At 44.7% G+C, this 15,628-nt stretch overlaps 1 protein-coding gene across 3 annotated transcripts; it reads left to right on the forward strand.

Annotated features, from left to right (window-relative positions):
* The first annotated feature begins 2,745 nt into the window (after positions 1-2,745).
* si:dkey-32e6.3 (uncharacterized) lies at positions 2,746-14,372 on the forward strand. 3 transcript variants are annotated; one of them, XM_063207943.1, is made up of 6 exons: positions 2,746-3,008; positions 3,222-3,488; positions 3,705-4,102; positions 6,676-6,836; positions 8,022-8,154; positions 9,463-14,372. In XM_063207943.1, exons 2-6 carry the CDS (start codon positions 3,239-3,241, stop codon positions 9,637-9,639), a joined length of 1,119 nt encoding a protein of 372 aa, XP_063064013.1. In that variant the 5' UTR covers positions 2,746-3,008; positions 3,222-3,238; the 3' UTR covers positions 9,640-14,372. The 3 variants fall into 3 exon arrangements, with proteins under 3 accessions (XP_063064013.1, XP_063064012.1, XP_063064014.1); XM_063207942.1 differs by having other exon boundaries at positions 2,746-3,488; XM_063207944.1 differs by having other exon boundaries at positions 2,746-3,488; positions 3,708-4,102.
* The last annotated feature ends 1,256 nt before the right edge of the window (positions 14,373-15,628 follow it).

Consider the following 15,628-nt stretch of genomic DNA (forward strand, 5'->3'; position numbering starts at 1 on the left):
CAACACTGGGCCAACAATGAAAATAACTGTCAGATAGCAGTAATTTGAAGCAATTCATGTCCATTTATGTTAAGAATGGGGAGCAACAGACAAACAATTAAGGACAGCAACAGACTCACAGCAAACTCATAATGAATAAAATATGTCTAAATTAAAATATTTCAAGTGTGTTCGTGTATTTGGGGACATTGGAATAGGGAGCCAAATGAAGTCCACTTTCGGGGGAAAAAGATCCCCCCCTACCACAAGGCTGGCTACGGGCCTGCTACACCTATGGACCAAACACAGAGGGCTGAAGGCTGACAGAGGCTTGAAAAATGTATTATCGCTCGGGTCCATATGGAGGTGGGGCAGTGGGGGCAGTAGCATCACACATGGGCCCCTTCTTAAAGGTGCACTGTGTAGGATGGCGACCAGAGTAGCAGGGCTTGACATTAACATTTTCGCTTGCCGGCCACTGTGACTAGTGGTTTTCCCAAGTCACTAGCCATTCAGCTATTCTACTAGCCACGAATTTGATGACACTGTACATCTAACATCAGAAGATGAGGTGCTTAAAGCAATAAGATGAGTGCATGGGTTTCTATGGAAATAAAACAAACAAATAGAAACTGAGTAACTTTTTCTTGAACTTGAATACAAACAATTGATACACAAGGGGCAAAGTGCAGAATATAGGCTATTCTGATGTCATACCACAGAATACGCTACCTGCCAAATTGGCTAGTGACACCGAAATTGTTACTAGCCACAGCCAAGTTTTACCAGCATTTGGCTGGTTGGAAGGTGCCAGTGTCAAGCCCTGTAGTATTGCTATGCTCATGCTGTTCATTGAAACTGTGCTGTTTACTGCCAAATTTGATCTTTTCATGAATAGTTACTAAATAATGAACTAATATTTGCTATGACCGAAATGCCGTTTGCCAAATGTTTACACCACAAGAAAATAACTGAAAAGTATCTGAGTACTCCGCAGTCATCCCTGGCCAATTCTTTCTGAAGTGGACCGGACCCGTTTAGTTTCCATTGACAAATGGAATGGTATTACAAGTATACTGTAAATGTGAAGTTTGTCTTTTACTGGAAATATTTCAATAGGCTATAGGTTGATATAAAATATGACTTTATTTTGGTTACTGACACAACCATTGATGTTAATTGATGTTTCATTTGTTCATAGTTCAGATATAGGCTATACAGCTTTGGGAAAGAATACGAATGGAAAAACAGGAAAATCTCCAAGCCACGCAGATCGGTCAGTCAAGGTGTGGATGCCGGACGGGACCACCACATCTAGAGGCGATTCTAGTGTCAGTGGGGGCCCCAAGCAAAAACCCAAAAGAATGAACATTTGAAAGAAATCAGTGCTATTATAGATTGAAGTTGAGCTGTTTTTCACCATGTAGTGACTTGGGGCCCCCAAGCAGCTGCCTGCCTAGCCTGGTGACAAGATGCGCCTCTGACCACATCGAGAGAGATATTATCATCACTTGTCCCCCTTTGTAGTCAAACGTGGCGTGGTATTTCAGACACAGAGTACACAGATATTTTACAAGCAGGGGGAATGCTGTGCACAAGTACAATCAAAACACATCTTACACCAGGTAAAAACATAGCTGGGTTTAGGGTGTCTACATATTCATGCAATGAAAGTAATTCCTGTAGAACATCTGCAAATACTGTACATGGGTAGTCATGTGTAAGTGGTTTGGGCGTCAGACTTATAGGCAGACTTGTCAGACTTGGGCGTCAGGCTTAACCAGTGCCCTCCTCCATCCTCCTCGATGACTGAGGTAGCCTGAGCATGGTACTGTCCTGCCTCACTGCTCCATTTCAGGCACAATTGGCGGCTGCCCCCTTGCACAGATGAGGCATAAATGCAATTTTGTTGTGTGCTGTGAAGAGCTGTGTCACAATGACAATGGGAGTTGGAGTTTCCCAGTTGGGCTTTCGGCTTTCCCTTTCACAAATACAGTACCCATAGTAGAAAGCCCCGATTAGGAAGGTGCCATTTACACTATCTTGAAATGGTGGGCACAGAGATGTACACTGTTGTAGCCTACTGTTGTACTGACTGCCTCCTTGATGGATAAACTCTCTGAGACGTGTTCCTCTGTATGACGGCCACATGAAGCAGAGTTACGTAAAGCCCTTACCGAATTAGTCATAGGCCAACAGAAATGGGGCGGAGTGCCATTTAAGTGCCCTATTGGCCAATTTATTAGCCCTATTTATTAACCACACCGTCATAGCCTACTAATGAATTCGAATTGACTGGAGCTTTATGGATGACAAGGCCTGGCTGGTTATTTATTACCAACAGTCATAGTGCTCATACTGACAAACTCTCTTAATATTGAATTAATACTGCAAAATGTTGTTACATATGAATAGGCTACATTAATGGCACATTTAATTAATTATTTGTTGGTTTACTTAATTAATTAAGCATAGGCCTACCCTCTCAGCCCTCCATAGTTAGGCCTACAGTGTTCACACATAAATTAGAAAGGTACTTGTCAAATCTGTGTGTATTCTTAATCTTCAGGACAGCCTATAGGCCTACAAATTGATCTGTGGCGATATTTTGCCAATTTATGTAGCCTATCAACTAAGTGTTCGGTCCTCCGCAAGGAATATCCTCTAGAGTGCGCTAGTCAACAAACGTCCTAGTCCTTATTCTACGCTCTATGGTTGCATGCAAACAAGGAAATGTGCAGTTTCAGCTGTTCAAAAAGCCGGGTATGACCCATGGCATGGCCTCTATCGTCCAGTTTCAATGAACAATGGTACTGGTGTTTTCACGGACTACACGCGCTGGAGTGCCGTCTGTCATTTCAGAACCCTCATCAAGTACGCTCTAGCGACAGATGTCTGTCGTCGTACCCGGTTGCTTCATGTTTCGTGTAAAATAACCCAAACGATGACCCGTCTCCTAACAGATTGGCATTACCGTGGTGAAACGGCGAGGCAACTGTTCTGAAGTGTAAAGATTCTTCAAATCGCTGGTAGGGTGATTTTTGCCTATCCATTACGCGTTTCCCAAATGGAAAGATTAGCGCAAATTAGCACCGTCGCGTTTCTTCCTTGTCACTGTTGTTAGCCCTGAGGCTAGGGCAGCGGGGTTAAGCTGGTAACAACAGGCGTCAACAGCATTTGTTGCATAGGCTACTCCTGGCTGTCAACACGTCAACCAAGGTAAACTCCCCTTTTTGTCAAAGGGAATGAAATCAGAGTAATGTCTGACTCTGCGTTAAGAAGTTGTGGCGTGAGAGAGGAGGTCGAGAGACCAGAACTTCGGACAGACCCTGAAACTGACATAAATGGTGATGGACAACCCAGTGGGAATTCTGCCAAGCAAAAGAAGCTCATCCTTCACATCGACCTGAATAATACGATATTGGTGTCTGATGCCGTGACAAGGCAGGGTACAGTCACCGCTCTGGAATACTTTCTTTCCACGGTGACTTGGGGACACATGTCAAAAGGTACACTATATGTTTTTGTTTGTTTATTTGTTTCCTGGGTCTTGCATTTTCATGGATGCCTTTTGAAAAATGTACAACAGAAAACAGTCTGGCCACAGGTCTGTGATTGAATGCAGCCAACTTACTTGACGATGAAACTCAACAGGTTATGTTAAACGTGCTGTGCATTTGGAATGTCGTGCTGCTACATTTTCTGTTAATGTCAATCTGCCCCAGCAGGTAAGTGGGAGTGGCTGTCAGACGGCCCCTCCCTCTCTCCGCCCAGCCAAGACGCCGTGACCTACTACTCCAAGTTCGGCCGCGTGCCGGGCTTCACCACCTCCGGACCGGGCCGCAAGTTCCGCGGCGTCCTGGAGGAGCACCTGGCGCTGCTGCGCTGGCCCGCGGACCTGCCCGAGGACAAAGAGTTCACTGTGAGGGGCGAGGACGGCCAGCTGTACCACTGGATCCTGCCCTCCTTCTTCCAGCTGCTGCAGGACCTGGCGTCGCAGGGCAGGGACTTTGCCGTCCTGTTCCGCACCTTTGGCACGGACCTGCCCCGGGTGCTGACCGCGGTCCACAAGGCCCTGGTCGAGGGCGGCCACCCACTCTTCCCAGACCTGCCTGCACTGAAGGTACAGCTCTAGGGGTATAATAAGAATCTGGTTCACAGGAGTAAAGCAGGTCAAGTTGAGAGGTAAATCATGTAATAGAGAAGCCTGGAGTCCACTACAGGCTCTTCTATTAGATGATTTACCTCTTCACTTAACCCACCCACTCTTACCAAACCTGCCGGCACTGAAGGTGCAGTAGGCCACGAACAGCCCATTATGGACTGATGTGGTTTAAAAATTCTGGAAGTTCACAAGTGTGTTCAGTGCCACTGTGAAAAGTGAAGTGAAAGCCCAACTGGGAAACTCCAACTCCCTTTATCATTGTGACGCAGCACTCCACAGCACACAAGTGAACACTGCGCACAACGAAATTGCATTTATGCCTCACTTGTGCAAGGGGGCAACACCCAATGGCGCCTGAAAGGCTGATGGTGTCGTTTAAAAGTTCTGGAAGTCCATAAGTGTGTTCAGTGCAACCGTTTGTGTGGCACGGCATTGGTAAATGATAAGGTTGAAAGCAGTTCAGGGTTTTGCCTCATGTCCATAAGTGTGTTCAGTGCAACCGTGTGGTGTCTGTGGCATGGCGTTGGTAAATGACAGGTGAGGTTAGGAGTTGGAAGCAGTCCAGGGCTTTGCCACATGAGACTGGGATGTCTTCCGTTTGGATCATGCGTCCACCCTGTCACACACAGACACTCTCTCACACACACACACACACACACACTCTCACTCACTCACTCACTCACTCACTCACTCTCTCTCTCTCTCTCTCTCTCTCTCTCTCTCTCTCTCTCTCTCTCTCTCTCTCTCTCTCTCTCTCTCTCTCTCTCTCTCTCTCTCTCTCTCTCTCTCTCTCTCTCTCTCTCTCTCTCACGTATGCATACATCCTACAGTCTTCTGTGGAGGACGACACTCATAATTCATCTTGCCACACGATCACACACACAGACACACACATGCATGCACACATTCTAAATCAGCTTCAGTGATCTTTAACATTCCCCCACACACACATGCACACGCACGCTGACACACACACACACACACACACACACACACACACACACACACACACACACACACACACACACACACACACACACACACACACAGTCTGCCTCTTTCACACTCCTCTGCCCCCTCTCAGCAGGCGTGCCGTGTCCTGTGGTTGGCCAAGTGAAGCTTGGGCAGATTGATCCCTCTCCACATGCCCAAGGTCTCCGCTGGGCAGGCGAGGCGAGGCGAGGCGAGGCGAGGCGGCCGCTGAGAGCCTGCTGTGTGGCGCGGGGGAGGCGGCGGTGATGACGGCTTATTCAGGCTGTCTGCTGTCAAGAGCCGTTTGCTCACGGCCTGTCAGTTCAGTTCGCATAGCTAGCTGCGGAGACGATGGCAGGCAAACACATACAGGCATCTCCTCTGTGTAAAATCGACGCAAAGGCCAGCCATTGTCTCAAGGCATGAGGGAAGGATGTGGTTAGTGCTGCACACACACATCCCATGACCTGGGTTTCACTTGTGTGTGTGTGTGTGTGTGTGTGTCTGTGTGTATGTGTGTGTGTGTGTGTGTGTGTGTGTGTGTGTGTGTGTGTGTGTGTGTGTGTGTGTGTGTGTGTGTGTGTGTGTGTGTGTGTGTGTGTGTGTGTGTGTGTGTGCGTGTGTGCGCTCTGTAAATCTCGTGATGGCAATTGAAATGCCATAATGGGTTGTGCATATTGTTGAACAATGGATAACTGGAGATGGGCTTAAGTGTCCCAGAGTTTCCAAGAATTCCAGATTCTAAAGCACAATGACTGTTAGAGGCATTATTAGAGACAGGTGATTTGTTCGACTTGACGGAATGATACATTTGTTGTTACCGGAATGGCAATGACCAAGTCATCGTGCATTACTAGGCCCTGTGTTATGTCATAGTAGTGTAGTACTGTGGTAGTTAACTTTTCAATGACTATTACAGCGTTACACCGGTGGAACGGTGTACATTATGGGGCTACCTACCCCTTTAACAATAGAAAAATAACCATGCCTTCATTCCTTCAAGGCCCAGCACAACCTTGCAGCCTCCTACATCACAAGTGTCCTCACCCCATACAATCCCACCCGCACACTACGCTCCACTGACTCACTCTGTCTTACAGTTCCCTCACACACCTGCAGAGCATTCAGTGTTGTTGGCCCCAAGCTTTGGAATTCACTCCCACTGTCACTTGGTCAGTGTTCTACACTGCCTACTTTCAAATCTAAGCTGAAGACACACCTCTTCACTTCTGCTTTTCAACCACACTGACGGGCACTTCCACTTTATTTTAATTATTCGTTTATTTTTATTTTATTTTATTTTATTTTGTTCCTCATTTTTATTTTTTTTTCAAATACATTCTACTTCTTTTTCTTATTCTCATTTATTTTATTGTACTTTTATTTCTTTTCTTTTTTTTTCATTTTAATTATTCTCCAATTGTTAATTCACTGAAGCTTTGTTATACTTTCTCTACTGTTATGTATTTGTTTTGATTGTAAAGTGTCCTTGGGTATTTTAAAAGGCACTCAAAATAAAATGAATTATTATTATTATTCATTCTTTGCCCTCTCCTCAGCTGTCTGTCAGCCAGACTCCCGGCCGTATCCGCTGCACTGGCAAGAAGACTGATTTGAGCCGAGGCGAGGAGAAGTGTACGTCTCGAGACGGAGAACGGGGCGTCTACGAGTACCTCAGCGCTGTGGAGGGCCTGGGAGGTTTCCAGGACCACTTTGACTGGTAAGTAGGGATGCACCGATATGATACTGGTATCGATATCGGCCCGGATACTTGCTCATTATACTCATACTTGTACTCTTCAAACCCTTGCCGATATCAGGCACAGATACTGCTAATACATAAAACAATGCAAATTCTTGTCACGTTCTGTTGACTTAAAAACAGCATGGGGGGAAAAGCGCTGCCTCATACATTTACTAAGATTTAAATCTACATGGAAATGGACAATAAAACAAATTTCGCAGGCAATTCTGACTATGCATTTATTTTCATTGTTTGTTGGGGGTAAAAGTATCGGTATCGGTACTCGGTATCAGCAAGTACAGAAATTAATGTACTCGTATCGGTTTTTATGAAAAGTGGTATCGTGCATCCCTACTGGTAAGGGAGGGAGGGAGCTTCCACTGAGGCAGTAAGGAAGCATGATATACACACACACACACACTATATCACAATATCATTAAATGCAACACATTTCCCTGCGGCACTGGCCGTTATTGACCAAGTCTGACCCTTTGTCACCTGGTGTGCCCCTGCCACAGTAGGAGCTCCCTTCCTCAGACCGGGTCACACAAGGTCAGACTTGGTCAATCAGAGGCAGTGCCATAGGGAAATATGTTGCATTTAATGATATTGAGAAGTGTGTGTGTGTGTGTGTGTGTGTGTGTGTGTGTGTGTGTGTGTGTGTGTGTGTGTGTGTGTGTGTGTGTGTGTGTGTGTGTGTGTGTGTGTGTGTGTGTGTGTGTGTGTGTGTTTTGAGTAGGGTGTTGGGGATTGGAAGAAGAGCGTGTACATTAGCCCCCACTGAGGCAGGGTCAGACTTGGTCAATCAGGGGCAGAGCCATAGGGAAATGTGTTGCGGCTAAATGATGTTGAGAAGTGTGTGTGCGGGTGTGTGTGTTTGTGTGTGGGTGTGTGTTTGTGTGTGTATAGTACTGGGTAGGGTGTTGGGTATTGGAAGAAAAAGGCATGTACATTGGTTTACTGGCTATTTACAAGCAATGTGACAATACTGTACTAAGCACTTCGAGGTGAATATATAATATTGGTCTTCTAGTTTTCCCTTGTATTGGATTTATGTATCAGTTTTGTGTTGCAATTTCTTCTAAAGATTAACGAGGTTTCTATTGATATTCATGGTTGTAACTTATTCTAAAAGACGTCTTATATTCACTTTAATGTCAGGTGGGTTCGTAACACCTACTCCATCTTGGGCGGGAAGCCATTCTGGGTTGACCCTTTTGATCTTCATGTTCAGCACATCTTCATTGATGACAACATTCGACAGACGGATGAAGACACTATTGTCCACCCCAAGGTACGTGTCTTCCTCTACTGAAACCCAGCGTTAGGCTCTCCGCCTGTGTATCTGAAAGTGTTTCACTGTTAGATTGTGAAATGTTTATCGACCAGTATGTGTCAATAATGACTTTTTAACGATGCGTGTGATGTTCAAAGCATTATGCCGTGATCACACTGAAGGCGTTGAAAGAGCCACAACGCTGCTGACTCCTGCCTGGAAAGCACTGGTCATGGGCGTTGAACGCGGCAAACGATTCAACCTGAAGCGTTCGGCCAGGAATCTCGACCAACTGACGCTGGTGTTTTGAAAAATTTGAACATTCCATTGGCTGCTGCATGCTGCCGCCGAGCTTATTACATATTTTTAGATGAAGTTCAACTTTTGACGCTCTCGGCTTTTGACGCCCTGGCCTCTCGAAACGCGTTTGCTGCTTTTCACGCTTCTGCCGCCTCCTATCCCATACAAAGTCAATTACTTCTGCATCTTTCCACGTGTTCAACGTCGGCGGTGTGTTCGCACGGTTAGTGTTTGTTCTTGATGGTCTTTGGCATAGCCCGTTTATTTTCAAACGACCGTCACTTGCCAGGTTGGGTAATTGTGGAAACAAAGTTGAATGTCTTCTTGCTCCCGTTTTGCCTTTTTCTTTCGTTTTTACCAAGTGACCGTTTTCAAGTTACATGCTTCAAGAGAAAAAAGAAAAAGGAAAGAAATGATCAACTTTGTTTCCATGATTGTCTGGCCCTTTTGTCCTGCACCTACGTTGTGGATGTGTGCACCTCTACCTTACTTGCCAGGTTGGATAATTGGCCACCTAGGAGGACATATCAGCTGAGATGATTGATGAGGTAGAGGTGATTCATAAGCAGTTTCTTCTGTGATCGACGTAAGGCTCTAGCAATCCTATGGCAGCCATGCCCCTTTGGGAGACTAGATTAGCGGGAATGAATGGAGTTCAATGTGAAAGTAACTCCCATTTAGTAGACTGGAGTTGATCCCACTTAATGTGCCACGACTGATCTTGGTATACCCTATTAGAAATCTTTGATGTCCATATTTTATGTTCTTCAAAGGTAAAAAAGAGAGGACTGGAGTGCTGCGGCGTTCAAGTAGTGAAACAGGTAGTGGTGGTGGTTTTTGGTCAAGACGTAGAAAATATTTTAAAAAAGCACTCTTCTTTTTTTTTAAAGTTTTTTTTGGGGCTTTGCAAGCCTCCAAGGCACTTTTCTAAGATAAAACCTGCTTTGATCTAAAGACTAGTTCATGTTTGAACTTAAAGAATTAAAATAACTGCCAAATTTCTTATTCTTTGTCTGTAAATTCCAGGTGTTTCTGGATGCTGAGAGCTCGGAGACCCGCACGGCCTCCACCTCGGAGCTGTACGACCTCTGCCTGGTGCAGAACGACCTTCTGCAGGCCATCTCGGACGCCAGCTACTTCACCAAGCGCATCCAGATCTGCCAGGAGAACTATGACAGGAACATGCAGCAAGCCACCAGCTAGACTGAGGCATTGCATTACATTATATCACACTTAGCTGACCCTTTTATCACAAGACGACCTACAGATATTACAGGGTATTGGTTACGGTCCCTGGAGCAATGTGGGGGTCAGGTGCCGGCTAGACTGCCTTGGTCACCGCCTGTCTGAAGCATTACATTACATCCAGGGCTCTAAATTAACTTTTTTAAATCACCAGCCAACATGTAGATGTTGATCTTACTATCCAAACATACTCACTAATGGGTCAAAGTGGCTTGTAAGTTGGTCTTCTCCATCAGCCAAACTGAAATTTCACCAACATTTGGCCAGTTGGCTAGTGTTAATTTAGAGCCCTGATTACATCAAACTTAGCTGACACTTCTATCCCAAAGCTACTTTACACCAATACTGGGTATTGTTAGGGCTTCCGCACACCGGCTCCGACAAAGTGCTGAGCACTGCTGGGCAAAAGTTTGATTTCATTGTTTTCAATAGAACACACACACGCACACTGGCGCCGATGTCCGGGGACATTCGCCGATGTCGGATAGCAATTAGAGACAAGTTCTATTTTGTCGGCGCCGCCCATTGACTATCAATGCAATGTTCGTGTGAAATTGGGTTTGGGGATCCGAATTTTGACGGAAGTGAAAGTGCGCCGCAGTGCTGTCGGAGCCGGCGTGCGGCCGGCCTTACAGTCCCTGGAGCAATGTGGGGGTTAGGAGCCTTGCTCAAGATACTTCAGCCAAGGAGAGGGAGGAAGGGATTGGTAAGGGTGGGGATCGAACCTGCAATCCTGTGATTTCCAGCCCAACTCCCTAAACCAGCGGTTCCCAAACTTTTTTCCTTGCGCACCCCCTTGTACATTTCAATGTGGTTCGCGCACCCCCTAAGTGAATGTCACATGCATACATTATGCGGTTATTTTGGGGAATCCTCGTTTCCAATAGACCTGGTGCTTTTTCTACCTTCATTGCAATGGAACTTATTGCATGACAGGTCAAGGAGTTATAAATTTCACTGCAGATGGACCATTCCAGCATACAATTCACCAAACAATTAAAACCTACTTAATGTTCATTAATGCTGTGTAAAAACACACATCCCAGCCATTGCTCTATTCAGCTCGTGCACCCCCTTGGGTCAGCTCGCGCACCCCCAGGGGTGCACGCACCCCAGTTTGGGAAGCTCTGCCCTAACCGTTTCACCATGGCTAGCCCCATGACAACATACACATGCAGGCAGCCACGGCAAGGAGGGAGAGGGGGTAGGAACGGAAGAACTGCAAACACTATTGACCCGTTTAGAAGTCCCGTCATCACCAACTGCGCGCGCATTGTCGACTCGAACTCAAACACACACACACCACACACAAACGGACAGTACAGACCCTAAAGACCCTAAAGAGAGAAGACCTGCCGTCCTGAAGCATGTATGTTTCCTGAAAAGTACATTTGTTAGGCTATTCCCAGAGGGAAGAGGCTGTTCCAGAAACATAGGAGATGTTTTTGGTTACAAGACATTAAATGTACTGACTGGACTGAGGACACCATCAGGAATGCCCGTGTCTGTGGCGCCCACTTCATATCTGAAGTTATAGTGACCATCCATTTTCTTATTTCGGAAAAAAAACACCTAGTTTCTTTACAAATGTGCGGTTCATTGCCGATTTCGCTCCAACAATGCGTGCGCAGCGCGATTACGTCACATCTGTGTACAAACAGCAAAGGGGTCCATATATCATATGGAAGGCCAAGGCCTGCATTTAAGAAGTGGAAGGAAGGTTAAAATGTGCATCTTATATGGAAGCCATTTGAGAGTGACATTGGTAGTTTTAGAGTAACTGTTCAAAAGTCTTAGTGGAAAGGTCAGACCTGTTTCCGGTTCCTTTCCCCTCCATTCACCTTCCAGAACAGATGTTGATTCATCTTACGCTTCGTTCTGGGTATAATCTTTTTTTCTCCTGCCATTTCTCAAGGTGCAATATGCAAGACATTTATGGGATGTCATCATTCAGTGATGCATCACTAGGGCATCTCGTACAACCAGAATATTTCCATCATAAAACTTATTTTACAGCCCACAAATTCTCTTTATGCATTCTGCCTCTGTGGATGGAGTAGTGTGGTTATTCTAGCAGTCCCTTATTCTCCACTGTGGTTCGCACACAGGGTGTGGCTGTCCTGTATTGAGAAATGTTTGCTTCTTGGAGGTATACTGTAGATGGTAATAGTTGTTAGTTGGCATGTTCAAAACAAATGCAATTCTCAATTTATCTTAGTTTTATTTTTATAACAATTAAAAAATGTTCAAAACATTCCCACAACAGCACTGAATGACATAGACATTCTCCACTGACCTTTTTCTGTTTCTGTCTGAATGGAAGCTTTAAAGCTGCCACAAGAGACTCATCACAACTGGAGTAAACCATGCTGCAGGTTTTTACAGTGATTTGAATCTGATTGCAGGAGCCGTTTTAGCAACAGGCTTGCATATAGCACCTTTAAGGAGGCTGATTTTATTTTCAAGTTTGTACTCAACAACAGATATGTTTTCCCATTAACAGTAGAACCTGCTACAGTTCGTTGTTACCAGAAGGTCCTGTGTGTTTTAGAGTTGGACAGAAGCTTTTCTCTCATGAATGTTTCCCTAAACCTTTTGTCTCAGGTGGTATAATGCCTTGTTTACGGAATGCAAAATATGTTATAGTTTTTTTGTTTGCTGCTGTATTTGGCCTATCAAAGTAGCTCTATGCATAGTTATATTTGCTGTGGGTAGGTCGTTAAACTAGAAATGTACTGAAACTTGAAACATAGAGCCTTTTTATGGTTTCAGGCTGTCATGAGTTGATATATTTTATTTCCATCTGAATTTTGTTCATACTTGAATTTTATTCTGAAGTTGGCCAGACAACCTCATAGTAAGTCACCAATAGCATTTATGAGAGGATCACAACCTTAGTCTCAACTCTCAGTTTAGATCAGAGATAAGGGTTGTACTCTATTTAACGGGTTCCCTTGCAGTGTGTCTGAACTAGGGTGACCAGACGTCCCGGTTTGACCGGGACAGTCCCGGTTTGGAGTTGTGTGTCCCAGGTCCCGAGCAAACCCTCTCGGGACACAAAATGTCCCGGTTTTGGCCACCCACTACATTGTGCCATGTCTATCAGGGTAAATACATGGAAAAGATTAGGACATGTTTACCTGCCACAGTTAAAGGCAGCCAGCGCTTGCATAGAAAGTCTGAAGGAGTCAGTTGCGATTTGTCATTCCTCCCTCTAAAATTGATCAGAATGCAGGAAATTGCATTAAAAAAAATAACAATTTTCCTGGGGGAGGACCCCCACATCCGCCCGCCAAATATTGTCCTTCAGTCACGCACAAAGTGTCCCGGTTTCAGACTACAAAAATCTGGTCACCCTAGTCTGAACGTAATATGCAATATTATTATGTGCTCCCATAGTACATACTATGGTTCATGGTACAAACTCAAGACCTTTCCCCTAGTCTTAACTTTGTGGAACAGAGTTGAATACAAAATGTTGCAGATTGTTATGATCTGAACAATTGTACTCTGTTATGTACTAGATGCACCGCAATGGGCACGGTAAAATAAAATCTAACCCAGGTCAGTTGTGTCAAATATTGGAGAGGAAAGCCGTTGCTGAAATCTGTTGAAAAGGGTCTTTTCTACACCTAGAAACCAGTCAGAAAGTAATGCCTTTTTAAAAGTATCAAAACAACTTTTTTTTTACAGAATGGGTTGACATTTCACAGAACTACGAGGGCACATGTCTTTTTAAAGATTGAATTATAACTTAAAATTTTGTTTTCTCAGCTCTTGTTTTGTGCTTGCATTTTGGCAATAAAGCAAGAGGCATTACTTTTTGACTTACTTTCTCAGATACAGTACCTACCACTAATACATGTTGTGCTGTTGCACAAGGAGTTTTTCATTACAGATTGTTCATATGCACTGAAAATTAATCACCTGCGGCAGATTTAGCATTTTATTAAGTTATTTACCGGTGGTTACTTATTTATTTGGGTTTTTATCTGCATATCTTTTTGGGATTTTTTTTCAGTTTCTCAGTAACTTTGATTGCACTTGAAATGAGAATTTTGATGTATTCAGAGACGGCGAGTATATCTTAAAAATGGCTTTGCCTTGGGCAAAATTATGTCGCGAACTAGACATACAGGATTCCAAACACATTACTTGGAAAAAGTGTTCTCTCATTGCACATTGTAGCAGACAATTCTATTTTTCATTGAGTTATAGTTTTATAAAAAGACCCTTCAAATTTCTTGACTAAGGAGTCAAGCCACCAAAAGTAGTCTACTGCAAACCCAGTCTCTCGTGTGTAGTGTACAAAGAAAGTCGTAGAGTGCATTCCAATATGCAGACTTCTGTCCTCCCTTGCTCACTTGCCGGCTTGTGACCTCATGATGACATCACTGACAACAGACAATTCAATATCTTGCAAAAGAACAATTATAATGTCATTTCCTCATTTGCAATTGGGATGATGAATGAAGAACAGTCCCCCAAAAATTGTTGTAGCTAGGCGGACAGTGGGGAAACTTAAATTGTTTTCTCCACAGAGGCAGGGCGTCTGCAAAAAAGCAAGGCCACAAGCACAAGTGGAGGACGGGAGAGTGTACATTGGAATGCACCCATGATGATGTACCCACTGTGCCTTTGTGCACCAACAGGACTTGTCAATCATCACCCAATAAAAAGCCATGAATGGATCTCTCTCCGCTGTCTGTGGTCTTTAGATGTCTTTGTCTGCTTGCTTGCGTGCGTGGGAGGGATTTGACAGGCTGAAAGCCCTCGGCTGATGTCTTGGGGCCTGTATCGATGAGCCCCACACAGAGCCCGTGTCAAGAGGTATTGATCTTGTGCGTTATGGTCTAGGGGTTCTCAGCGGAGAGGGCTCGTGGGAAGTATTGATTGCTGGCGAGGGACTTGAGGAGTGGAGTTAGGAGGGATTCATGGAGGCAAAAGTTAGGAGTCCATGGGGGAGTGAAATACTCTAGAGTATGAATGAATTTCTCTCTCTCTCTCTCTCTCTCTCTCTCTCTCTCTCTCTCTCTCTCTCTCTCTCTCTGTCTCTGATTGAGACTGAGTTCTAGACTTTCTCAGTGTGTCGCATAAGTGAGTACACACCTCACATTTAATCTTTTCATGGGACAACATTAAGAAATTTCACTTTGGCACAATGAAAAGTGCACAACTTATATAACCGCTTCAATGTATTATTCACTCAAAGTAATTAATTATAAGTCTACTTATTGGTGAAAATATTGAAGGGATACCAAATGAAGCAGCAGCCTATTATTTACTGACAACCGCCAACAATTCAACTAGCACACTTCGGAGAAAGTATATTCAATCACTGGATTAAAATCTAATCTCATTCTTAAATGCATTGTCAATGTGAGACTGTGGCCTTGTTTATTGTGCAGTTGTAAGCCGCAGGGGGGCAGTGTGGCCGTTGGTTTGTGGGGAAGGGATCGACCTGGAGAACAGAGAGCGTCTCGAGGCAGGTGGAGGCATGGCTATTCTCTCCGAGATAGTCAAATATAAATAAAGCATTTTGTCAGCATTGTTTTGGTCAACATTACTCAACTAGATGACCGTTTTTGGTCCCTGGCTTCATTCGTTGACTCTCTCAATACTTTGTGAACTGGTCTTCGCTGATAATGCTGCCCGGTCTAAAATGTTGTCCCAGTACAGCCCCGGATGGAGGAGCGCAGCGCACCTCTGACTGCTCTAATTTGTCACAAGAAGTCGGAACAGATGCGGCACAGGAGGCGCCACGGCGGGGCAGTGACAGGCACCGATGTATTGTTTGGGGCCGAGGAAATGAATTTCATCATGCATCATGCATCCCATTACACACTCGCCTCTAGGAAGATAGGCAATCAGCGTTGAGATAAAGCACGGACTTTTTATGTGACTGCGCGTTAATAACCTGCTACATTCCCAATTTCCCTAGCTGCTT

The sequence above is a fragment of the Engraulis encrasicolus genome, chromosome 10 (assembly GCF_034702125.1).
Source record: "Engraulis encrasicolus isolate BLACKSEA-1 chromosome 10, IST_EnEncr_1.0, whole genome shotgun sequence".
Lineage (NCBI taxonomy): Eukaryota > Metazoa > Chordata > Actinopteri > Clupeiformes > Engraulidae > Engraulis > Engraulis encrasicolus.